The 25756-nt window shown below is 36.0% G+C and overlaps 5 protein-coding genes and 1 long non-coding RNA gene across 7 annotated transcripts in view; 3 read left to right on the forward strand and 3 right to left on the reverse strand.

The window, feature by feature from the left end:
* Nucleotides 1–2191: 2191 nt before the first annotated feature.
* On the reverse strand, nucleotides 2192–4339 carry LOC110687225 (uncharacterized protein At4g22758-like). Of its 2 annotated transcripts, none has more exons than XM_021863843.1 (2): nucleotides 3131–4339; nucleotides 2192–2787 (listed from the first exon to the last, which is right to left on the reverse strand). In XM_021863843.1, exons 1-2 carry the CDS (start codon nucleotides 3429–3431, stop codon nucleotides 2753–2755), a joined length of 336 nt encoding a protein of 111 aa, XP_021719535.1. In that variant the 5' UTR covers nucleotides 3432–4339; the 3' UTR covers nucleotides 2192–2752. The 2 variants fall into 2 exon arrangements, with proteins under 2 accessions (XP_021719535.1, XP_021719534.1); XM_021863842.1 differs by having other exon boundaries at nucleotides 2201–2758; nucleotides 3131–4323.
* Nucleotides 4340–5358: 1019 nt separating this feature from the next.
* On the forward strand, nucleotides 5359–6853 carry LOC110687123 (G-type lectin S-receptor-like serine/threonine-protein kinase At1g11300). Its single transcript, XM_021863741.1, has 2 exons — nucleotides 5359–6658; nucleotides 6807–6853. Exons 1-2 carry the CDS (start codon nucleotides 5359–5361, stop codon nucleotides 6851–6853), a joined length of 1347 nt encoding a protein of 448 aa, XP_021719433.1.
* Nucleotides 6854–6957: 104 nt separating this feature from the next.
* LOC110687124 (G-type lectin S-receptor-like serine/threonine-protein kinase At1g11300) lies at nucleotides 6958–20157 on the forward strand. Its single transcript, XM_021863742.1, has 12 exons — nucleotides 6958–7223; nucleotides 7315–7525; nucleotides 7617–7854; nucleotides 7934–8081; nucleotides 8210–8529; nucleotides 16334–17793; nucleotides 18141–18248; nucleotides 18335–18498; nucleotides 18748–18958; nucleotides 19086–19323; nucleotides 19429–19576; nucleotides 19693–20157. Exons 1-12 carry the CDS (start codon nucleotides 7014–7016, stop codon nucleotides 20002–20004), a joined length of 3768 nt encoding a protein of 1255 aa, XP_021719434.1. The 5' UTR covers nucleotides 6958–7013; the 3' UTR covers nucleotides 20005–20157.
* LOC110687227 lies at nucleotides 9830–10518 on the reverse strand. Its single transcript, XR_002504395.1, has 2 exons — nucleotides 10446–10518; nucleotides 9830–10365 (listed from the first exon to the last, which is right to left on the reverse strand). It is a non-coding gene; the product is annotated as an uncharacterized LOC110687227 (long non-coding RNA).
* A 2145-nt stretch (nucleotides 20158–22302) lies between the features above and the next one.
* LOC110687125 (G-type lectin S-receptor-like serine/threonine-protein kinase At1g11300) lies at nucleotides 22303–23558 on the reverse strand. Its single transcript, XM_021863743.1, has 3 exons — nucleotides 23516–23558; nucleotides 22877–23292; nucleotides 22303–22536 (listed from the first exon to the last, which is right to left on the reverse strand). Exons 1-3 carry the CDS (start codon nucleotides 23556–23558, stop codon nucleotides 22303–22305), a joined length of 693 nt encoding a protein of 230 aa, XP_021719435.1.
* A 1752-nt stretch (nucleotides 23559–25310) lies between these two features.
* LOC110687126 (G-type lectin S-receptor-like serine/threonine-protein kinase SD1-13) overlaps nucleotides 25311–25756 on the forward strand; it is a 19132-nt gene continuing 18686 nt past the window's right edge. The window contains exon 1 of the mRNA XM_021863745.1: nucleotides 25311–25740. Within this exon, the coding sequence (XP_021719437.1) occupies nucleotides 25311–25740 (430 nt within the window). The remainder of the gene's footprint in view (nucleotides 25741–25756) is intronic.

The following is a 25756-nucleotide window of genomic DNA, read 5'->3' on the forward strand; positions in this document are numbered from 1 at the left end:
AAAATTGGAGGGAAACAAGTGTTTGAATTAGGAATTTGGGAGGTCTTTGAGGCTGTAACTGCCGTTTATGGAGAATAATTAGGGAAGGTGGACGATTATTGCTGTTTATAGAGAGTAATTGTGGAATTTAGAGGGTTTATTATTGGGTAAATAAGTGGAGAAGGGTAGTTAGTGGGGTTTTTAGTGGTTGGAATTCCCACAAAACCTGTTCCAGAAAAATGTATAAATAGCCGCTAAACCCATTCTCTCTCCTCACTTCTTTGCAAAACACTTTCTGATTTTCGCAATTTTCCCACTGCAAACCGCATTTCTATTTCCAAGCATTCTTTGCAATTCCGAACCTTAGACTGAAATTTGTTGCTCCAAACGTGTAGATCGGCAAATTCCGCGTCCGATAGAGGTAATTTTCTTCGAAACTTGTTCGGATTTCATTCCCTATTTTTCAAAGCTTTCTCCTTTTTCTCGATTCTCCACATAAAAATGGCTTAAGACCGAGGAAATAGACCAATGGTAGCTGATGAGGAAGAGGAAGTTCCTCAAGTGGGCTCTCGGTGCAATCAGCCACTTGGGCATATTCCGCCTTTAAGCAACCGAACCTCTCGCCCTAAGAGGGAAACTAGGGCTTTTTCGGGAGAGGCCCCCATTGCCGCGATTCCGCTAGCTTCAGTGCCTTTCCAAGGCTCGAAAGAGGCGAACACCTCTGGCAGTAGTTCGGAAACTGGGCCTCGGCAACTTCCATCTGGGGCCGCTGAGTGGAATAACCCCCCCTGAGAACTTTGGGCTGATGGATGCCGCTCTATATGACTGGTGGGGAGTGCCCTATTGCTTTGCCGAACAAATTGAAGTATTTTATGGCATAATAGAGGAGGATGGGTATTGGTGCCAAATGCCCACTACCGAGGATAGGATTCATAGGCCCTCTCCTGGTTACATAGGGGTGTACACCAGGTAGCTACAATTTAAGCTTCGGTTCCCCTAAATAAAATGTATTTATGTTTCTAGTAAGTGTATGTACTTAGTATTTTTGTTAATAAGTATTTCCTTTTTGTTTTTTGTTCGCCCTATTTACTAACTCTTATATGTGGCTGGCCAAACGGTATAGCCAGCCACAGTGTAGTAGGGGTTACTTTGTCAGTGTTAAAGGGGTTAATTTATCAATGTTAAAGGGGTTACTTTGTCAGCGTTATAGGCTTACTCGGTCAATGTTATATAGGTTACTCGATCAATCTTACAAGGGTTACTTGGTCGAAGTTATAAGGATTACTTTGTTTTTTTATAAGTGGCCACACGGTGTGGCAAGCCACATACAAAACTAGTTGATTGTTATAAGCAGCTGTGATTTCAGGTGGAGTCTATATGATAATTTATAAACGAAGTGGATGCCATCTTTCCAAACTCCAACACAATAATCTTGTGCATTTTCGTGGCTGTTGTCTAGGAATGTATTTAATTTTTTTTCCCTTTAATTATTGGTAAGTAGACGCTTAGCTTGGTTGGTTGAACGACAATTTATTAACTACCTTCGTCCCCTTTTGTTTGTCGCTTTTGTCATTTTGAGTGCCCCTAAATGTTTGTCACATTCCATATTTTCGTAATTATTAAGATACATAAAAAGATTTTTATACCCTTAATTTTTTTGTCCCTATTAAGTCCTCTTAGCTTCCTATTTTACCCTAACATTTGCCATAAAAATTGTGCCAACTTTTGACTAATTTAATGTTTTTTTTTTAATTTCTCAATCTCTCTTACCCATTTACTTTAATTACTTTTTTAATTAGAAATATCTCTTTCCCATGAACTTTTATTACTTTATGTTAAGAATTTCACTTTCCCATATACTTTTATTAATTCACATTCTCCACCTTAATTCCCGTGATTTTCCTTTAAAAATGACAAACAAAAGAGGACGGAGGGAGTAATAATTAAGTGAAATAATGAATCTCATTATGCATTGGCTGAATGATAATTCCGTACTTGTATCACATCGTACAATACCAATGTAACCAATCATTTATATACACATGCATCACATCATTCTCATAGACGACTTTGAGGTTATTGCTTATTCCTTTGTGTAATATATTGTTTTTCATAGTAATCCCTCTCTCCCTTATTTACATGCCTATTTTTAACATTTATTACTCATATAATAAAGAGAAATAAGTATGTGAATAAGGGACAGATGGAGTACTATATATAATACACAATTAACGCGACAATCTCATAGACTTTGACACTTTGTACAACAATGACAAATGCGATGATACATTAATCATGACTCATTACCGAGAGGATGAGAAGTGAACCCTGATCTCTCAAATAAAATTTAATAGTTTGGTAGATCAATTCTTCCAATCACTGACAATATCACATAATATAATAATATAGGAATGTACAAGAGTACGTATATATATATAGCTTTATTTTTGTACATACTTTAACCGCTAATTATTAAACAACACAATTAAGCGATTAGATTCTACAATAATTTTTTGTATGCATTAAAAAAAATGCTAAATTTTGATGTAATAAGTTCTTGTGATAAATATAAGTAAATTAAAAAGTTTATATTGACCTTTGAATTGGATTTATATTTTGATGCTCATAGATTTGTTGAGCCAGGTTCTCCAACCCCTACCTCGTTTTTGGGAAATCATTTGGGATCTTGCCTCACTCATATTTGATGGCTGCTCTGGCTTCTTGCATAGCACAAAGTTCCTCCCTCCACATGATCCAATCTCGTCCCATGTGCCTAGGGCTGTAAATTTGATGTACACTTGTCGTTAACTGTATTAAAACCTTGACAAATATAGTCATATCATATATAAAACCTTGTTAACGATATTGATGACTTAAGTTATTCATTAACAAATATAAAGGAAGTACATATATATTTTGTAGTGACAATTTAAATTAAGAGATTTGATTGTCTCGTGTTCAGTCTATATCATTGTCTTTTAGGAAGGAAGTGCATAGATATTGACAATTTAAATTTAGAGATTTGAGTGTCTCGTGTCCAATCTATATCATTGCCCTTTAGGTATGAACTTAACCAGCTTAGACGTAATAAATAAACTTTATATTGCCAATAATATACAAAAGCTTTAAGAGAAGGGCATGTTGAGCTTACCATCAGAACCAGCATGGGAACAATAGAGGAGAAATTTAGTAGAATCGGAACCCAATATAGGGAGGCGACCTTCCTTAGCATACAACTTCAAAGCAGTGGCAATAACTCCGTCAACAACATCCTCTTCATTTACTAGAAATCTCAAAGGCCCTGCACTTCCTAGCACATTGATAATCACCAACAAACGTTTGTTGTCGCGGTCATTGATACTACCCTTGCTACACTCGAAGCAGTTGCCCTTCTTCTGTTTGTCGCCGGAGTACAGGCTAGTCATCATATTCTCCGATAAATTCCTCCTCATTTTTTTGTTTATAACGTTGTAACCCTTATATATATTGATCAATGGTATATACTATAGCACCTAACTTGTAATTAACCCTTATAACAAGGCAAAAGGAAGGACGATAAAATTATGGACTTTATTTCAAAAAAATTGTCTAAGGGTCAAGGCCAAGGCAGCGATAGTACCAAGCTTGCTTACAAGAGCTGAAAGAAGAAGAGAGGAGTAATATGAAGGAAGCGCGACCGGGCTGCGCTTGTTTCATAGGACGTGCAATAGATGGGATGTTGAAATGTAGAGAAGGCATGAAAGAAGCTAAGTTGCTAACTGTGTGTACCATTCAAATTGTTTTTGATTTTATTTTTAATTTATAAGATGACTTTGATATGTAATTGAAGGAGAAGAATATTATTGATGGAAAGAAATTTGAAAGAAGTGGTATGAAAAATGGGATAATTAGGAAGGCTTATAAATAAGATAGATTTTGCAAAATAAAAGGTTTAGACAAAGAGCTAGAATAATAGGTGGTTTTTGTGCTGGTATATTCTCTTGGTTAAACATTTGTTCTCTTAATTTTTTAATGGCAATCATATTATGGTGTGGACAGAGTGACGCTAATTATGCAATTATTCTTTTATTTATTATAAGTGTATGTTCCAATGAGCAATAATTGTGTGCATGTTGTCTTTATTTACAAAGAATCAATGATCAATGACAAAATTAATACCGTACCTCAAAAATAATTTTCATTTCATCTCGTTTATTATACCCTTGAGTGTGCTTCATGCTAGAGGGGTATTAAATATATACTTCCTCTATTTTTTTTTTTTTAAATTGCATAATTTTCTTTTTAGAAAAGTAGTATATTAATTATATCATTTTTATAATGGATATATTTCCATACACTTTTTATTGGTATTCGCATACCAAATAACCTATTTTATGCTTTTTACATATGTTATATACTCCTTTTACCTCACTTTTACTCATTTCTTAAATTATGTGCTCAACCCAAATGGCCTGATGCAATTAAAAAAAACAGAGGAGTCCGTATACGTCACGCAACATATATGCAGTCAATGCAGACGCTAACACATGACTTACATAGATTGCCATGCTAGGGAAATCCTTAATGGACCTCCATCTTTTATTTTATTTATTTATTTTGGCTGGAAGACCATCATCTTTCATTTCCTTAGTTACATATTAAAGCTAATAATGACAATTATCATTGTTTAACAATCAAATAATCAATGGCCGAAGAAAAATTAATTTATTAAAACGAGGTGTATAAGGTCGTTAAAGAAGATTATAACAATCCTAATGAAAAGAACTTAATCTTTAATTAAACTTGAGTCACTTTCACCCACTGTTGGCCTATCTGACTGTCTTCATTTTATAATAAGAAGACTAAGAAAATTCACATATGCTCACACAAATAAGCTAACACGACATAAATTGCTACGCCTAGAAAACCCCCCCATTGGACCCACGGAGTTCTTTTTTTAGGTTGAAGACCTTCATCTTTCCATTCTTTAGTTACGTATCATAGACAATAAATTTCATTGCAATAAGCTCACAGCTTTTAAAAATCGAACAATCAATAAAGGATGAAGAAAAAGTTTAATAGATGAGCGTAAGGTCGTTAATGAAGATTATGACAAATTAACAATAATCCTAATGATGAGAGCTAATCTTAAATTAAACTCAAGTCACTTTCGCCTACTGTTGGCTTATTTGACTGTCTCCATTTTATAAAGAGAAAGCTAAGAAATTCAAATATACTCACGTAAGTAAGCTAATTAACTACTAGTATGTCAATTGTCTTTGACGATGAAATTCCGGAAAGTCAGTAACTAAAGTCGTACATATGAAATTATGTTCATTACATTCAAGGAAATCAATGAATTATCATACTTCCTTAGGCAATAAGGTACAATTGCATACAATGAATAATATTTACACTTTTCTTGTATGCATTTCTTGGTTTCTTTTCGTATTCTTTGCAGCAGCAACAACCAATTATACTCGCATCAGTAACATCACAACTACTCAGTTTCTAAGAGACCCAGAAGCATTAGCTTCTAGTAATGGCAATTTTATGGTTGGTTTTTTCAGTCCAACTAATTCGACAAATCGATACGTTGGGATCTGGTATAGTAACAAGCAGGATTCAGAGTCTGGTATATCAGAAGTTGTATGGATAGCTAACAGAGATAATCCTCTAATTAACTCTTCTGATGGGGTGTTCGGAATTTCCGAGAATGGAAATCTTCAAGTATTGGATGGACAAAACAAGAGCATTTGGTCAACAAATATATCTCAAGGTCATCAGGCAAATAATTCAGTAGCTCAGCTTTTAGATACAGGAAATCTTGTTCTGATTTCGAATGTTAGTGGTGAGACCATCTGGCAGAGCTTCGATCATTTAACAAACTCGGTGCTGCCTCCAGTGACGGTCACCCTTGATATGCATACAAATGGTAGCTCATTGCTTCGATCTTGGAAGAGTGCTTCGGATCCATCAAGTGGACGCTTCAGTTTTGTAAGTCTTCCTCGAAACCTTCCTGAATTTTTCATTATGGACGGTTATAATCCATGTTGGAGATCCGGCCCTTGGAATGGTAATCTATTTCTTGGAATCCCTTATATGCATTCAGAAGTTTCTAATGGATTTCAAATAAATAATAAAATTCAAGGTAAACTCGAGGTGTCTTATTCAGTGGCGAATCTATCATTGTTGGAACGATTGGTGTTAAATTATGATGGCAGGTTGTTTCAAGAGTATTGGAGAGATAGTAGCGGGAAGCGGGAAGTTTATTGGAATTCTTCTGAGTCTGAGTGTGATGTTTACGGAAAGTGTGGTGTGTTTGGAAGTTGTGACCCCAAGAACTCACCAATTTGTAGTTGCTTGAAAGGTTTCGAGCCAAATAACAAGGATGAATGGAACAAAGGAAATTGGACTAGTGGGTGTTTTCGCAGAACACCACTACAATGTGGTACACTAGAAGGAAAATCAGATAAGTTTCTAAGGCTGGAGCACATGAAAGTGCCAGATTATGCTTACTGGTTGTCTTCGGGTGGTCAAGATGGTTGTGAGAGGAAGTGCTTACAGAATTGTTCATGTATCGCTTTTGCATATTATACAGGAATTGGATGCATGATGTGGAATGCAAGCCTTGTTGATATACAACAATATTCTGCTGAAGGTGCTGCTCTTTTCATCCGCTTGGCTCATTCAGAATTAGGTAAACATCTCAACTTATTACAATTCCTTGTAATTACTTTGTGAACCAGTATAGACTGTTAGTCTGTTCGTAATTAACTCAAACCATTTAAAGTAAGGAGAACCAATTCTTTCACTTAGAGAGGTATTCTTTGATCTATTGGTATCAGATGATGAGAGATTGATTACAGAAGGTGCTGTTCTTCTCATTGTATAGGTGAGCCTAAACAAAAACTCATAATTACTACAGTTTTGGCGATTTTGGGTGCAATTATTTTTATTGGCTTCATGTGCTACGGATGGAAATTGTTGAGGCAACGATATGGTGAGTGGTGATGACACCTTTTTATTCTAAGTTCTCTGATAATTAGTATAGTATGTGCATTTCTGATCTTGTAACATCAAGAGAGTTATTGCTATTGCAGGGCCGAAAAGATTTTTCATTACATAACACGTTAGATGATAGAATGGATCAAGTTCAATTCCAAGATTTACCACTCTTTAAATTTGATAAGTTAGTAGTTGCAACAAATTCTTTTTCCTTAATGAACAAGATTGGACGAGGTGGTTTTGGTATTGTGTACAAGGTAACAGTTTTTGTTTAACTAGAACAGAATCAGTCAATACATATACAAAAGCAACAGTTTGAGTTGAATGATACGATAATATTATTGTCAGGGAAAGTTGGAAGATGGGAAAGAAATAGCGGTTAAAAGACTTTCAAGAGGATCTGGACAAGGCTTACGAGAATTTATGAATGAAGTAGTAGTGATTTCAAAACTTCAACACAAAAATCTTGTCAGACTGTTGGGCTGCTGTGTAGAAAAAGAGGAAAAACTGTTAGTTTATGAATACATGCCAAATAAGAGCTTAGATGCAATTCTCTTTGGTATGTTTTATAATATCTTATTATTACAGTATCTTATGCTGTAAATTATTAATTAAGATTGACAATGCCACAATCTTCTTTATGCTGTTAGATCCACATCTTCGGAAAGATTTGGACTGGATGAAGCGCTTCATTATTGTTGAAGGGATATGTCGAGGCCTACTTTATCTTCATAGAGATTCTAGGTTGAAGATTATACATCGAGACCTCAAGGCAAGCAACATTTTGCTCGATGAAGAGCTCAATCCAAAGATATCAGACTTTGGAATGGCTAGGATATTTGGGAGCAAGCAAGATCAAGCCAATACCTTAAGGGTTGTTGGTACCTAGTAAGTTTCCTAATAGTTTAGCATATTATTACTTTTACCAAAAGGTATAATAATGAATTTTTCACTGATATGCAAGCAGTGGGTATATGTCTCCAGAGTATGCCATGGAAGGTCGATTCTCTGAAAAATCGGATGTATTTGGTCTAGGAGTGCTGCTATTAGAGATTGTCAGTGGCAGAAGGAACAATAGCTTTTCAAATTATGAATCCTTAAGCCTTTTATCTTATGTATGTTATTTGATATAAACTTCATTTCACTAACAAAAATTTACTTTAATTTCGCTTGTCAAGTTGTGTTTTTGTTAAAGATCATATGAAAGTCTAAGTAACTAACACATTTGTTTGGATGCTTTCAGGCATGGAAATTATGGAATGAAAATGATATACTTAGACTAATTGATCCAGCAATAGATTTTGACCGAAGTTTTCGAGTTCAGATATTGAAATGCATACAACTGGGGCTATTATGTGTGCAAGAATATCCTGAAGATAGGCCAACCATTTCGGCATTAATTTCCATGCTTGATGTTGATGATGTTGCTGACCTTCCACGTCCAAAGAAACCTGGTTTTACACAAAAGAAAATTTATAGCACTGATGATGAAGTAGTTCCTCAATATGGTGAAGAACACGTTTCTATAAACCTTGTTTCCGATCTGACTATATTAAGTGGCCGGTAGTTTGTGCATAAGATGTCTGTAAACTAATATAATATGATTTTTTTTTATTTTTATTTTTTTCTCATAAGTTCTCTGTAAACTAGTAAAAGACCAATAATCATCAGTAATGAAATGATTTTGGCCAAACAAAAAATAGAAAAATATTCACAGCAAGCATAGGATCAAATGTATGACTCATACAAGACAAGTAATTAGATTAGTTGGTTAACTTGATCATGCAGCTCATTAAACCATCTTTTCATCCTAGAGTTTAGGAACTGTAACCTTGAGCACTCTATTCTACATCTGAAACTACATTGGAGCAATTGTAGCACAGTTACAATCTTAACAACTATCTCTCTCCTACTTAAAAAGTAAAAATAAAACCTACTTTTTTAAAACTTGATCGTGTCTCCCTAACTCAAACCCTCAATAATTTAGCCCTTCACGCCTAAGCTAGATTTAAGAGTAGTATTTCGAGTATTATAACGTCGTTTAGAATTGCTTGAAAGAGGAATGATTAGGAACAATAAAAGTGTAGAATAGACTTGTTTTGTGTGTCTGTTTTTGTGCCTGAAAACCAAGAAATAAGTTTGTATTTATTGGTTAGGCAACGGGAGAAAAATAAGAATGGTAAAACTTTTCACTTTACCATTTTGTTTCAAGTGAACAATAAATGGTAGGATAAAAAAATGAAGAAAGTATTATATTTTACTCAGTACAGTATTTATTTTTTATTTTTAAAACCTATACAAAATGTTTTATCACTTTTCTTTCTTCTTACTTAAAAAATTGAAACTAGTAAATAATTTCACATAATATCTCTTTTATGTCCCGCTATAATTTTAGAGCTCTTTCCCAAATTAAAGTCAAGAAGAACCGCAATTCCCAAATTGCAGCCAAAGTTTTAAGTTTTCCCATTCTACCGTCCACGTAAGCACTGGTTAAAAAACCGGTTTTTTTTTCCGGTCTAGGGTAAACCGCTACTTGAAGTAGCGGTTTCTTTGCAATAAACCGCCACTTCAAGTAGCGGTTTCTTAGTTTAAAACCGCTACTTGAAGTAGCGGTTTGTTTACAAAAAACCGCTATTTTTATGTAGCGGTTTATTTTGGAAAACCGCTACTTCAAGTAGCGGTTTACTTTGAAAAACCGCTACTTGAAGTAGCGGTTTACCCTGGACTGGTTTTTTTTCAAACTTGCATAATCACTCAAAAAAAAAACCTGCAAGTTGTGTACCTGTAAAACATGAGATATATAGCATATTTTCAACACAACCACCATAAATAACAAGTTTATGAAGATCTAAGGAAGTCGAAATTGCAAAGTCGAATATTTTTCAATTGATTAAATATAACAAAATCCAATTCTAAGCATTTACAAAAAAATTAGTTTAGTTCCAAAATATACACTTAGCTCGGGCGTTGCTTCTTCCCATGAGGTGACGATGAAGATGATGCAGCTGTCTCCTCTGGAATGTCATCCAGGCCAACTCCAACCCCAGACGTAGTGTTGCTACGCCGTCGGTTTCTCTGATACTGGCGATGCACTAGTGGAGGAGATGTCATGATAGTATGCTGAGAAGGAGTCGGTGGACGGAAGGCACGTGCTGAATGGCCTCCACGATGAGGTGGTGGTCTGATCGGCATAGTGTGCACAGTAGAAGATGAAGACGTGGACGGTCGAGGCTGCTGAATAAGGTGTGACTGCCCCACCCTAGACAAGGTTTGGCCACAAAATGATGTAAAACCCTGCATCGTCTGTATGGCAAATGGTATAGCCGTCTCTGGTGGCAAGTGGGAGATGGTCTCAGTAGCTCCCGATAGCTGGACGTGCAAATCAGCAAATGCATGTGCCTACATTTAAGTGTAGTTTAATGTTAGTAAAATGAAATCAAAAACGTAAGAACTAGATTGAAATGAAGTGAAGTTCATACAAGCAGGAGGTCAGAGGTAGCTGGCTGGTAATGACTCGGGGGGCGCTCCTGCGAAGGTGGAGTAATGACCAGCCTCGTGATGCGACGGTACCAAGCCATGTACTCTGTCATGGCCGGGGAAGAAGTCCCAGTGAACGGGTATCCCTGGACGACTAATGCCTCTCGTCGACTCCACTCGTGTACATGGTCCGAATGCCGAATCTCCCAATTACGCTGTCCCCTTCGATCCTTCCTGTGTAGAGCAACGTCCGTGTCTACATCCTGTGGGATCGGCTGGTCTAACCCGAACTGACGAAGGACTCGGTCTGGGAGGTGGAACTCAACGACGTCAAAGCATATCAGAGGTGCCCGTGAACGCCAAATGTGCATGTCTGAGCGACAAATCTCCGGAAGTCGATCCATCACCGCCTCAGTATATGGCTGCCAAATCATCTAATTCCCAAAACAAGTATGTCAACATGTATATGACTAACATAATGGAAGAAATACAATGCAAAAAAAAAAAAGAAACACCGATTGTACCTGGTCCTCGCGCTGATGGTCAAACGCATCTCTGTAGTATGGTAGTCCAGAAGCAGTATGCGCACACGATAGATGGACACGTAACCACCTGTAAAGACATGTTAATAATAATTCTTGAAAGATAGAATTGTAAGAACATGAACTTGAAGCAAACATTGTACCTGCACGCCAAAGGGTCAACACCTCGCTGATGCTGAGTCCCCAAAATGTCATCCTCATCCTCAGCCTCAGGGTCCTCTTCATCATCATCTTCATCAGTGTCATTCATCTAAGTCTCATTTCCTAACCAAGACATCCATGAGTTATTCAAACGAGGATCAACTTGCGCCACTTCATTGAAGTCTGAAGTGGGGGCGCTTCCTTTAATTGCCTTATCACGAGCTTCAATTACCTCTTCATCATCATCTTCATCAGTGTCATTCATCTCTGCATCGCCAAATACATCAACATTGTTTGGGTCAAGAGAATCAAGAATGCCTTGTGGTTGTGTGCTTGTCGAGGTTCCAACATTAGGCGATGAGGCCGGAGACCTAAACTGTGAGAGATGGTCATTGACATAATGTGGATCAACAAGCATTCTTGTGAATGACCCTATGCCCACACTTTGAACACCAGTGGAAAACGGTTGATCCACACTACCAAAAAAATCCATCCCCGGAAAGGAACCAGTGTTAGTTTGCACAACTGGCTCCTTTGGAACTTGTTCAATGAACAATTGCATTGCAACAGAAGAACTCTGAGTCACAGCAATCCACATAGCTCTAACAGCGTTGTCGTCATTTAACGGAATTGCAACATATGCCCCAGCCATAGGATAACGCATAACCACCTTCAACTCCACACCTCTAGGATCAACACTCAATTCTTCATATATCTTGTTCAGAACTTGTGAATATGTCATCGCAGAATGTACAAACACAAATTTTTGATTCCCACCCCTATACGTTATATCGCTATCTTTGTGGACAATTTCTCCACCCCAATAGCAATATAGAGGGTAGTTCGGAACCTCCATGTTTCATTCTAGAAAAGACCATTATTAATCAAAGATATTAGATTGCAAAAATTCATTAACAGTGTGGCAATGTCCTAACATCAAGCAAGCAAACTACACAATTATAGCAACCTAAACTGAGCTATGAAGGTCTTAATACCTCTTGAAGCTCAACATGGGCATAAGTCATGACTACATGTACTTTGAGCTCATGTACTTTGTGTATAGAAGCTCTATTTTCACTTTCAAAATCAGCAATTATAGCAACCTAAACTGAGTAATGTGATCGAAACCATTAATAATTCTACAAGGGTTATATGTAAGGTAAGTAAATCAACAACAACAACCAAAACCAACCACAAACATACATACAATTCTGAAACTCAATAACAACAACAATAAACAAGAACACTAACAACAACAACACAACCAAAACCGAAACTCAATAACAACAACAATAAAACAAGAACACTAACAACAACAACACAACCAAAACCGAAACTCAATAACAACAACAATAAACAAGAACACTAACAACAACAACACAACCAAAACCAACAACAACAACACATACATACAATTCTGAAACTCAATAACAACAACAAACTCAATAACAACAACAAACCCAATAACTGAATACAAAAAATAATTAGGGCACTTACCACAAACAAGAAGATCAGCACGTTTCTTCTGAAATTAGCGAAGCCGACCACTAAAGTCGAACCCTCGGCGTCAACAGCGGCGGCCTTCGTTGCTGAGGAATGCTCCGGCGGCGTCGGTGGATTCCTTGGCTGCGCCGGCTTCCGTTGAAGGAGGTGTGATTTTGGTGGAAGGCGTGGATGGGATTTTGGTGAGAAGACGAAAATGAAAGCGGAAAGTGAAATCAGGAAATTATACCTGCTAGAAAACCGCTACTTGAAGTAGCGGTTTATTAAACAAAAACCGCTACTTGAAGTAGCGGTTTATTAAAAAGAAACCGCTACCTGAAGTAGCGGTTTATTAGTAAAAACCGCTACTTCAGGTAGCGGTTTTGCTGTAGACCGGATTTAAAATTTCTTCCCCCTGAACCGGTGACGTGGACGGTACTTTGGGAAAACTTAAAACTTTGGCTGCAATTTGGGAATTGCGGTTCTTCTTGACTTTAATTTGGGAAAGAGCTCATAATTTTATCAAAATAAATTAATCCTCGCTTGAGAAATTAAGGTCCTATTCACTCTATTTTATTTTTACTGAAATGGAATTATTTTTAATAAAGTGAAATTAATTTTATCAAACAGAAATTAATTTTATTAAACTAATTTTTTTTTATTTTACTGATTCCCTTATTATATTTCTTGTTTAAATTTATAATTTTTACTTAAATCAACTTATTTTTGCTGAACTAAACTTATTTTTATTAACGTGAATACATTTTTATAATTTTTTGTTGCATATTTGTAAAATTCAATCTATATGCATGAATGACGTTGTATGGCAGTTGAGTTGTTGAGGTGGAAGTATAAATATGGAATTTGACAATTTTGGTGGTTTAGAGGTGAACTAAAGGTGATCATTGGACGAGTCGGGTTGGGTCGGGTTTTGGTTGGGCTAAGGCAAAAAAACAGCCCACTTCTTGGCTCGGGTCGGGGCAAAATACGTGCAAAAAATTATGTGTCCAAACCTGCCCAAAGTCCCTGAGCCATACGGGCTTTACAGACCATTTTTGAGCCGGGCAAAAAAAATACTACCTCCGTAAAATGTTTTATGCAACTTTGGAGGGTTTTACAGAAACCAAGGCAAAATTTAAGGGGCAAAGATTAGGAAAAATAATGGGAAGTAATTAAGGTGAGAGGAGAGAGAATGAATTAAAGGGGTATGTTATTAAGGAGGAGAGAGAATGTGTGGATAATTAATCAATCACCCACCGTCACCACCAACACCACCCACATTGACTTTATCGAGACCACCGCGCCTTCAACACCGGCTTTACCACCACCACCCTCACGAAAACCCAGGCCACCACCTCCACAAAAAACAACCCCACGAAAACCACCTCTACGAAACCCACCACCACCCACATGAAATTCCACGAAAACCACCTCTGCGAAACCCAAATCACCAACGAAACCTTTCAACCCCAACGAAAACCCAAACCACCCACGAAAACCAAACCACCCACGAACCCGCCCAACCTCAACAAAAACCCATCCAACCCACCGACAACAACCTTAATCGTCTTCTTCTTCGTTGTATTCTTCTTCATAGTACCAGATCTGAAATGAGGTCGAAGGAGGAGAAAGAAAGTTAATGGGGAAGATGATGAAGGTGAAAAATTAGGGTATGAATGTGGAGAAATTTGATGATTTTTAGCATAAAAGATTGAGGTAATTTGGTTGATTTCAATGAGTTATTGGGGGAGATGATATAAATTTGGTAAGCATGGGGGTTAGTTAATTTGGTTAGATTAGTTAGTAATTAATTTTGTTTTTAGAATGTAATTAAGGTTATAAATTTTTAAGTAAGGGTATTTTTGTAATTTTATTAATTTTTTTTATTAAAAATAAAAAGATTTGAAAAAATTGCACGTAATATTTAACGTCTATTTTTATTAAAAGTTGCATAAAACATTTAAATGAGGTTTTAAAATATTTAAATTGCATAAAAATGCATTCTTAAACCCGAAAATTTAGATAATCAGGCTGGGCCCAACCTGATTTTGGGCCGAATGAATCTGCCCAATATCGGGCTGATTCGGGCCGGGCTGACTTTGATCAGATCTGAGGTGAACTGAATAGAGCATTAGAGTCTAAATTAAATTATTCCTCTCTTCTTCATTAGTCCTTCATTACTTCTTTAGGCATCAGTCTCATCACTATAGTTATTTGCTCACTCCTCTCTTCTCCCTTGAGTCCTTGTTTGCCCTAAAGCTTTTCGCTGGTGGAGTCGCCAAGGCTGCTGTGACACACTTGTACATCAATCAACTTGAATTTCCTGGCAAATCTCATGTTTTCTTTATTATTATTATTATTTTTTCATTTCAATCTTCTATTTATTTACTTTGTGATTTTAATTTCATGGTATATTGGATAATTTATTGGATTCAGTATGTAGTCAAGCTTCTTTGTATTGTGCGCTTGTTCCTGGTAATAATTTTAATTTGTTAGAATTGAATTTCGTTGGGACTCTTGGAAGTCATTGTTATTATGATTATAATACAGAAATTTAGGTATGGGTTGAAATTAGTATAAAAATTTAGCACCTTTTAATTGAGTAAACCATTGCCTTGCAATGTTAAGGAGAAAAAAAAAAAAAAAGAATTTATGTTTTTTTGGAGGATAATTGTGTTCTAGTCGATTAAATTTTCGGGATAAGTTGTTGGGTTGAATTTGGGAATGTCTTTGTGGAAGAAGGTAGTACTCCGTAATAAATCTTTAATTGGTAAAATGTTACAATGTAAATTTGTTTATGCCACAAGTCAACTTGGACAATGTTTGTTAGGTTGTTCTGAGTATCTATGAGATGGATGTGTTAAATCTATTACTACTTGCTTGATACTTGTTAATGAAAGTACACCGGTAATTAATTAAACGGTTATTCTTGTCGTCACTGCTTCTATAATACATTAGTAAATTACAAAAATTCATACTTGGATAGAGTTGGATGCTCATTTTCTAAAATATATAATATGCCAAATTGTACGTCTGAAGTGCTAAAATAATAATTGATGCAATCAATTGAGGAATCAAGAGATGAGTAGAATAAGGTTGTATGTGGAAGGTTCAATGTTTAATCGGAATAGTTTAAGTATTGTTGCAACTGCCGCAAGAGCACCATATATGTCTCGGGCTATATTCTCTTCACCTAAATTTTAAGACATTCTGATATGAATTTTGTAATGTCTGATTGGTCTGAAAGTTTCAGATATAGTCTGGTGTGATCAGACTTTACGATTTGCTTGTACTTTAATCTTATGTACTAAAACACCCTGGCCTGTTTTTGTGACAATCCATGCTTTATACGAGTAGGGATTAATTTGAGAGGTGGCTGGAAGAAGGTATTGTAGCTCTTTAAAAGTTAATATATGAACTGATGTCTGCATTAGACAACTTGTACAATGTTTGTTAGTAGCTGTTATGAGAATCTGGGGTCTTAAATATTGAAGTTATTACTAGTTGAGTTGCTACTTGCATTAAAAAAGACCGCCTATAGTTGATTAAGCATGAGTAACTTTCATTGCTGTCATAACTTTGTATTAAAATAAGGAACTAGGATATATTAAAACTTGAATTGGAATACTAAGAAACATATAGTATGTAAATTTGTAGGGAGAATTACTGGAACAAAAATTATTGATGTAATTAAGTAAAGGAACCAAAATATAATTAATTTGAAGAAAGGTAAATCATGTATCCACAACAATGACGAAGTACATATATATATTATATATATTTATAAATGGTTGTATAATCTATGGTGGACTAAGTATTAAAAATCGAACACATATATCATCAACTCATGCATGTTTCATTTCTCAAAGCCATAAAGGGAAAAAAAAAAAATCTATAATGACATTGTATGTTGCTTCTTTTCCAATCTTTATACTACTATCCATTTGTTTTTTTTGTTTGAACTTTGTCACAGCAACCACAAATATTAGCATCTCTGAATTTCTTAGAGATTCAGAAATTTTAGTGTCTACTAATGCCATGTTCAAGATTGGCTTTTTCAGTCCCACTAACTCAACAAATCGCTATGTTGGAATCTGGTACAATATGGAGGATTCTGATGCGTTTGATGTTGTATGGGTAGCAAACAGAAATAACCCGATCAAAGACTCTTCTGGGGTGCTAAAAATATTTGAGGATGGGAATCTTCAACTCTCAGATGGGCAAAACACGATTTTTTGGTCATCTAATGTGTCTGATCAGGCAAATAGTACTAATGTTGCTCAGCTTCAAGACACGGGGAACCTTATTATGCTCTCAGGTGCTAGTGGGAGGATCATTTGGCAGAGTTTTGAACATCTCACAAATTCATTGTTGCCACTAACAAAAGTCTCTATTGAAAAGGATACTATGTATGAATATTCAATGCTACGATCTTGGAAGAACGCATCAGATCCATCAAATGGACGCTTTAGGGTAGGAATATTACCTCGCACACTTCCTGAATTTGTCATATGGGATGGTAATAAGCCTTATTGGCGGTCTGGCCCATGGAATGGTAACCTTTTTCTTGGATTGCCTAATTTATCTTCAAGGGCTTCCATGGGATTCCGTATTGTAAATAACAACCGTGAAGGAACAGTTGATTTTGTATATTATGTGGAGAACGAATCATTACTGAGATACTTTTTGTTAAACTACAATGGAAATTTGATCGCAAAAAAATGGGATGATGGTAGCCAGAAGTGGGGAATTGAGTGGCAATCCTTTGGACCTGAGTGTGTGTTTTATGGAAAGTGTGGTCCTTTTGGAAGCTGTAATCCAAAGGATTCACCAATTTGTAGTTGTTTAAAGGGGTTTGAACCAAAGAGTATTGATGAATGGAGCAAAAACAATTTTACTAGTGGGTGTGTTCGAAAAACACCATTGCAGTGTAGTATTATAGGAGGAAAAGTAGATGGTTTTTTGAAGCTAAAGAATATGAATGTGCCAGATTATGCTGATTTGTTATTATCAGATGATATAGAAGGTTGTGGGAGGAAGTGCTTGAAAAATTGTTCGTGTTTAGCTTATGCATATCCCAAGGGTATTGGATGCATGGTGTGGGATGGAAGCCTATTAGACTTGCAACAACTATCTGTTGATGGTGCTGCTGATCTTTTCATTCGTTTGGCTGATTCAGAATTAGGTGATCATTTTACTAATAACTGCTATTTATATTCCTTTCATTTGTTCATTCATTCATTCCTTCTATCCAATACGGAGTATATATTTACTCCCCCCCTCCCCCCTCGCGAGTCCCCTTTTAATTGTAACTTAAAAAGTAATATTTTAAGCCATTAAATATGCTAAATTGGTTAGGCATTGGAGTATTGCTTGGACTAAAGTGTCGGGATGTGGGTTACCTTGCGTTATATGGATATACAGTAACAACTGAAAAATCATGAAATGTTGTATAGGGAGACTTTTAAATGGATATATAGGGAGTTAATTCATTGACTGTGTACGCTGATGAAAACATTTCTGTTTTTGCAGGTCAAACTAGTAATTTGAAAATACTGATTGCAGTCATAGCATTTGGGGCGACAGCCACATTTGGTGTCTCTGCATACTGTCTACGGAGGTGGATGCTTCAACGATATGGTGACATTTTCTTTTTGAATTGCTCATGCAAGCCATAGCTTCATATTTTATCTTGCAACCTTGACACATACTTCTTGCCGTGACAGCTAAGAATTCCTCGAACAAAAAGATACATTTTGTTGGTTCTGAAATGGATCAAGTTGAATTCAAAGATTTATCATTGTTTGAATTCAAACAATTGGAAGTGGCAACTAGTAACTTTTCAGTCGATAACAAGCTCGGACAAGGTGGTTTTGGCCCAGTGTACAAGGTAATGCATGTATAGTTTTATGCTGAAGTATTTCTTCAGTCTTATATTCGCCTTCCTGTTAGGCTTTAAAATTGAGTAGGGGAGGGTGATCAAGGTACTGAAGTTAAATACTAGCCAAAAAGTTGATTAATATGAATACAGAATTTTAACGTGGATAGATAGAGAGAATTTGTAAGTAAAGTGAGAGAAAAGTGGTATTTTAGAAAGAAAATAAGGGATACAAAACTGAATGTGATAATGTATTCTTAGGGAAAACTGGAAGACGGACAGGAGATAGCAGTGAAAAGGCTTTCAAGAGCATCTGGACAAGGCCTGCAAGAATTTATGAACGAAGTGCTTGTGATTTCGAAGCTTCAACACAACAATCTTGTCAGACTGTTGGGTTGCTGTGTAGAAGGAGACGAGAAATTATTAGTTTATGAATACTTGCCAAATAGGAGTTTAGACGCACTTCTCTTTGGTATGTTCCCAAATTCATGTACTGAATTTCTTTTCGCACCTTTAAGTTGGATATAGTAGGATTTGTAACATTTAACTTCGAAGAACAGATAGTGCCATGTTCTTATCCATATGTACTGTTTATTTAGATCCAAGTCATAATAAACAGTTAGATTGGAAGAAGCGCTTCAATATTATCAATGGGATATGTCGAGGTGTCCTTTATCTTCATAGAGATTCTAGATTGAAGATTATTCATAGAGATCTCAAAGCAAGCAACATTTTGCTGGATGAAGAGCTCAATCCAAAGATATCTGATTTCGGAATGGCAAGGATATTTGAGACCAAACAAGATCAAGGAAATACTGTGAGGGTTGTTGGCACTTAGTAAGCAACTTACCATCTAACAATTAACTCTCATAAGATGCTGAATTTGGGCTAAAATTATTTATTTTAGTTTATGAACTTAATGGATGTTTGACTTGCTCGCAGCGGCTACATGTCTCCAGAGTATGCTATGGAAGGCCGATTTTCTGAAAAGTCTGATGTATTTAGTCTTGGAGTACTACTATTAGAGATTGTCTGTGGAAGAAAAAACAGCATCTTTCTAGATTATGGGTCTCTGAGCCTCTTAACATATGTATGATTGATTAAGTGATTTATATATCTATATTTAGCCCTATCTTATTTATTCATATTAAAGGCCAATGCTAATGAATATGCGAATAGCTAACAATTTTGTTTTAATGCTTTCAGGCTTGGAAATTGTGGAATGAGAATGATATGTTTTCATTGATCGATCCAAGTATTTATGATCCATGCTATGAAGGAGAGATTTTGAAGTGCATACAGTTGGGGTTAATATGCGTGCAAGAATTTCCAGAAGATAGGCCTACCATTTCGGCATTGTTTTCCATGCTTGATGTTAATGATATAATGGAGCTTCCGCAGCCAAAGCAACCCAGCTTTACTCAGAGGAGAGTTTATACTACTGATGAGGGCAGCCACAGTGGCCAAGAGAATGGCTCTATAAACCACGTCTCCCTGACTGTATTAAGTGGTCGATAGAGTGTTGGATTTTCTTAGCAAGAGATTTAGCTCAATCACTAGAGTACCAAAATTCAAGTGTTAAACCTAGTAAACTCTCTTCTGAGCTACTTCCTCCGTTCCCTTTTAGATGACACAGTTTGACTTTTGCACTATTTACAAACAACACTTTGACTAGCTTTTGTGATTTGTAACTACGATAAAATATAATCATGTGGGATCTTTTTTGAATCGTCTTAATGTATATTTTATTAATATTCACTTTTTATAATTTTACAATGTTGATAATGGGAGATATAAATGGTTAAAATTGTGCATTGGCAAACGTGATAAAAGAAACGTGTCATCTAATTAGGAACGGAAGAAGTATATACTCTTTTTACTTTTCCGTTTGCATTAGGCAGGGATTAATGGGATGCAAACGCAGAACAGTGGTTGTATTCTCTAACACTATTTAACTTTGGTTATTTAAGTAAATGAATAGTCTACTAATCCGATAGTCACTGATCATTGATTCGAATCCTGCCACCCACGGGTTTTTAGGGGTAGGACTAGTGTTCCCCTGGGCCCTAGCACCCATGGGTTTTAAGTAATTGATATCTTTAGACTCATTTTAGGAAGACAACCGTAGGTTAAAATGTTTTAGGATAATTCGTAGTAGGGTTTATTTTAGGAAGATCATTGTAGAAGATGATAGTAGTGGATCATGTACTGGTATTATTACTACGCAGCAAAATTTAAACTTGTTTTTGCCTGCACAACTGTATAATTCAATAAGTTTGTAACTTGTAAGGCTATTGCATGTGAAACTATGAGATGGATCAATGGATGTGTTAATTGAGTTGCTACTTGCTAATGGAAAATAATTAATTAAACATGAGTCACTTTCACTGTTGGTATGATTTCAGATCAAAAGATAATGCATAATACGAAGTGCATGAATACAGTTGGATGCTCATATTATATTATGAAACATACATATTGTATGCCAATTTGTATATCCAAGTGCTGGAATTGTGGTAAGTAATGTAATGAATAAAAAAAGACCCAATAGATAGTTAAAAACATGGTGCAAGTGGAAGGCACAATGTTTACTAGGAGAGTAGGTGGGTTTGGTACTTAATTGGGTTTAGGCATAATTTCAATACAAGTCATGTGCTCACCCTTAATAGTAGTAACAAGTGCTATATAGATCATGAACAAAAGAGATATTTGGGCTGGGCAAGGATTACATTATTACCGTTTATAATCATTTATTATTATTATTATTATTATTATTATTATTATTATTATTATTATTATTATTATTATATCTCAAAAACAGACAAAGTCATACAACCTATAAAAAATTAGTTAGAAACCGAGATACAATCTGGGCCCCCACTCCTTTAACTATAGCAAATCCTATTCTAGTAAAGATATGAGCAGTAGCACGCGCTCCAATAATGTCTTGAGTTTTCGAGAACTCTGGATCCGCTTAAGCAATGTAACTACCTTTTTCTCTAATTCCCCAAGAGAAGAGAAAGAGAAAGGAAGGAAGCTATATCCAATTGTCCGACAACTGGATTCGTATTTCACCCGCTTCCGCTGAGCCGCATTAGCTACAACCCGTCAAGGAACAAAATCAGATAACCCAGACTGTGTCAAAGGAGAAGACCCTTTCAAGTCAACACAGACATCGCTACCACGATCCCAGGAATAAAGTAACACATCTACAGGTCTGAGGGCCCCGTCGTTCCCTCCAGACAACCCAATGTCAACTTCCTTCCTAGATCGATAACAAACATCAACAAGGGTATCCCGAACAACATTATGTTGTATTTAATACCCACCATACCAGCACACTACACCGCGTGATCACCGAAAATATCCTCAGTAAAACCTTTTGAACAAGCTGAGCACGGCGTCGAGACAGAGAACAATGGAACACCCAAGCAGTAGTACAACACACATCGGTAAGTCTTTGCATTCATCGTCTGACCTAACCCCAAAATAGGAACCGCCCGAAGCCAAGTAGAGGTGTGATCTCCTTGCTACAATTTCCACAATGCTGACTGTCGAGGAGATAAAGAGAAGGTGGATTCTGCAGAAGTAGTAACCTTTATTATTATTATTAGTAGTAGTAGGCCAAAATGTTATAACAAATTCTTAGTACTGTATATGTAGTATGTTAATATAAACAATTTTCATACAAAATATGCAAATTTTCCTAAATACTTTCTATAATTTTCTTGAAGAAAAGTTCACACACTATCGACCAGTTAATACAGTCGCAGAGACGTGGTTTATAGAGCCATATTGTTGGCCAATTTGGTTGGCCTAATCATTAGAAGAATCCCTCCAATGTGTAAAGCCGGGTTGCTTTGGCTGTGGAAGTTCCATGACATCGTTAGCATCGAGCATGGAGACCAATGTCGAAATTGTTGGCCTATCTTCTGGAAATTCTTGCACACATATTAACCCCAATTGTATGCATTTCACCATCTCACATTGATAGCACGGATCAAAAACAGTTGGATCAATCAACGAAAGCATATCGTTCCCATTCCACATCTTCCATGCCCAAGCAATAAAGTGAATTATTAGCTGCCTTGATTGAAATAATAGCAAGGGTTTAGACTACTTTGAACAGAAATTATAAAATCTTTGTATGACATACATATATTAAAAGGCTTAAACACTCGAATTCCAGAAATTTGTTTTTTCTACCACTGACAATCTCTAAAAGTTATCACTCCAAGACTATATATATCCGACTTTTCAGAAAAGCGGCCTTCCATAGCATTCTCTGGAGACATGTAGCCACTACAAACAAGTGAAAAAAACCGTTGATGTGGTCAATTTAAGATAAATATTGGCCTGAATTTAGCGAGAATGAGGCTAAGTAGCTTACTAGGTGACGACTACCCTTAAGGTGTTGGCTTGATCTTGCTGGCTCCCAAATATCCATTGATGACTTCTCATTCACATCATCCTTTTCTATAGAGATCGTTGTCTGGGGCAAGAGTGAATCTGTGAGATGCGCGAAACTCTGCCAAATGATCATCCCAGTAGCACTCGAGAACAAAACAAGGTTCCCGGTGTCTAGAAGCTGAGCAACTAACGTACTGTTAGCCTGCTTAGATACATTGGTTGACCAAAATATCTTGTTTTGTCTGTTTGACAGTTGAAGATTGCCATCCTCAGATATCTTCAGTACACCAGAAGAGTCATTAATTGGGTTATTCCTGTTGGCTACCCACACAACTTTCGTCGAATCAAATTCATCAATATTATACCAGATTCCAGCATAACAGTCATCTTGATCGACTGCAAGTAGTACCAAATCGGGAAAATCTGGCACTTATGGGACATAATTACATGTGAATGATCTTTGTTTGACTATTGTAAGGAGCCGATTATGTGTGATTCTGCATGAGATGATTTTATTTCGGTTAACTGTGCTTTGATGAATTGAGGGTTTATATATTAGCTTCCATGTCCATGAAATAGTCTTATTTTTTAGAAGCATGCAGAGGGCACCTTAATTCACCTAATGGAGTTGTCTCTTTGTCTAAACTGATAGACATTAACATCTTATTACTTGAAGAGGAATTGATCATCATAATTTGATATAGAAATTTATTACTCCCTCTACTCATTTGAATCGTGAAAAATACTCAAAGCTGATGTACAGCTATGATTTATATCGAGTTTTCCCTTGGGAAGATGAAGATTAATTTTATACGTATCAAATAATTATAGTCACAATTTTAAGCGATCAATATGATTTCATACATATTTGATTGCGCCATTCTTTTAAACTTATCTATTCCTCAAGAAGACAAATTTTCAATTTATTTAGTTATTTTCTGTCATGAGAGTCTGTGTTATTCTACTTTTAGTTGCTAGTTGCTAATAAAAGGAGTGGTAAAAGTTATTTAAACACAAGTTGCTTTCTCTTTGGGTATGACTCCAAATTAAGAAGCCGCTGAGAGAATTCATACTTTGACCGAGTTGGATGCTCATTTTAAAAATCATTTAGTATGATGAAGAACTAGATCTAAGATCTTAGATGTGATCAATAAAAGGAACTTGGAGATGAATAGAATAGATAAAAAGTGCTGTGCAAAATCTAGTGGGAGTAGTTTAGGCATAAGAAATAAAATTTATGTCACAATTTGTGAAAAGGGCCAAATTTACTGTCTTACTCTTTTGAAAGGGAGGGTATGAAAAAAATGAGGAAGTGATGATATGGTAATGCACTAATGTGTATATCTTATTTGAGAATTAGTTTTGTTCAATATGATATGATGTCATGGGTTGAATGGGGAGGTATCGTGTCTAGTTGTGTTTTACATCTTATATTCAAATTTACTTTGTTTACGTCCTAAAAAACATCTTGATATGTTACTTAACTTTCCAAAATTTTCCTAATTGACAAATTCCAACTCCTACCTAACTTGCCTATAAACACTCTAACACATTGGGTTAAGGGTTTTTTCATCTCTAATTACCCCAAAATACCCATTGATATATGAATCTCTTATGAGTTAATCGGCTTTATGGAGTTTAGTTAATAGAACCGTAAAGGGATAGTTTCACTAATATGAGCATTTACATAGCATTTTTGGGTGTTTTTGAGATTTCCTTTGACTAAGGGGAAGTGTGAGCATAGGTACTATACTTCGAGGTATTTATAACATATTTTCTTAAGTTAGAAAAAATATTGGGTTCAAGGATTGTTGATTACATGACATGGCAGGATGGCATCTGCCATGTGGTGAATTCTAATGATGACTTTAAGAAAACAGTAGGTCTTGTATAGATTGGCTGTACTGTAAATTGCTCTGTTTTTCGCCCTAAATCACATTAAAGTTACATGGCTACATTTGTCACTTTAATAGTGCTATAAATCTAGGGGAACACTACATTAGAAAATTGCAAATCTGCAAATTTAATATCCTGACATAGCTGACAGTCATGCTACTATTTTCTAATTTTGTTTACTTGTTCAACAGAAATAGACATGGTAGACATTCCCAATATAGTATACTATACAATTCGTTTAGGATGACAAGGAGATCGAATGTAATGATGAGGAATGTTCAAAATTCCGTACTTATACAGTTATACCATTGTTTATTTGTCCAAGTTGTAACATGCTTCAGATTAAGTATAGCATATATGTATAACTGTCATATGGTTGACAAAGGGAATTTTATGCATATAGTTGTGTTTTCTAGTGTTTAAAATTTATGCATATTGAATATCATTGACATATGTGAGTACTTAAGTAATTGTGCAGTTGTCAAGCTGGCCATAACCAGGGGGAAAAAAAAACTGTAATGGCAAATGTTTCAAAGTTTACTCTGCTATTCATTTGTTGTTTTTGTTTGAAATTTGTTTCAACATCTGCCAATATTACCACCACTGAATTTCTTAGAGACTCAGAAACCTTATTGTCTAGTAATGCCACTTTCAAGATTGGATTTTTCAGCACCGATGACTCAACAAATCGCTATGTTGGAATTTGGTATAATATCGTGAATGAGACAGTAGTTGTATGGGTGGCCAATAGGAACAACCCTATAAATAACACTTCTGGGGTGCTGAAAATATCTGAAGATGGAAATCTTCAACTCTTAGATGGACAAAACACGATCTTTTGGTCGTCAAATGTATCTCAACCGGCAAACAGTTCTTCAGTTGCTCAGCTTCTAGATACCAGAAACCTTGTTTTGCTTTCAACTGCTAGTGGGATGATCTTGTGGCAGAGTTTTGAGCATCTCAC

Source organism: Chenopodium quinoa, unplaced genomic scaffold, assembly GCF_001683475.1.
Source record: "Chenopodium quinoa cultivar QQ74 unplaced genomic scaffold, ASM168347v1, whole genome shotgun sequence".
NCBI lineage: Eukaryota > Viridiplantae > Streptophyta > Magnoliopsida > Caryophyllales > Amaranthaceae > Chenopodium > Chenopodium quinoa.

What these genes read in the sequence shown, in the direction of transcription:
- LOC110687225 (XM_021863842.1), bottom strand. Translation starts at nt 3,431, where the DNA reads ATGAGGAGGAATTTATCGGAGAATATGATGACTAGCCTGTACTCCGGC. An exon ending in TTCCCATGCTGGTTCTGATG is followed by an intron (nt 2,759 to 3,130) that starts GTAAGCTCAACA and finishes TCAAATTTACAG; the next exon opens with CCCTAGGCACATGGGACGAG.
- LOC110687123 (XM_021863741.1), top strand. Translation starts at nt 5,359, where the DNA reads ATGAATAATATTTACACTTTTCTTGTATGCATTTCTTGGTTTCTTTTC. An exon ending in CTTGGCTCATTCAGAATTAG is followed by an intron (nt 6,659 to 6,806) that starts GTAAACATCTCA and finishes TATTGGTATCAG; the next exon opens with ATGATGAGAGATTGATTACA.
- LOC110687124 (XM_021863742.1), top strand. Translation starts at nt 7,014, where the DNA reads ATGTGCATTTCTGATCTTGTAACATCAAGAGAGTTATTGCTATTGCAG. An exon ending in GTGGATGCTTCAACGATATG is followed by an intron (nt 18,249 to 18,334) that starts GTGACATTTTCT and finishes TTGCCGTGACAG; the next exon opens with CTAAGAATTCCTCGAACAAA. An exon ending in GTGAGGGTTGTTGGCACTTA is followed by an intron (nt 19,324 to 19,428) that starts GTAAGCAACTTA and finishes ACTTGCTCGCAG; the next exon opens with CGGCTACATGTCTCCAGAGT.
- LOC110687125 (XM_021863743.1), bottom strand. Translation starts at nt 23,558, where the DNA reads ATGTTAATGTCTATCAGTTTAGACAAAGAGACAACTCCATTAG. An exon ending in CAAAGAGACAACTCCATTAG is followed by an intron (nt 23,293 to 23,515) that starts GTGAATTAAGGT and finishes TACTACTTGCAG; the next exon opens with TCGATCAAGATGACTGTTAT. An exon ending in TTAAGGGTAGTCGTCACCTA is followed by an intron (nt 22,537 to 22,876) that starts GTAAGCTACTTA and finishes TGGGCATGGAAG; the next exon opens with ATGTGGAATGGGAACGATAT.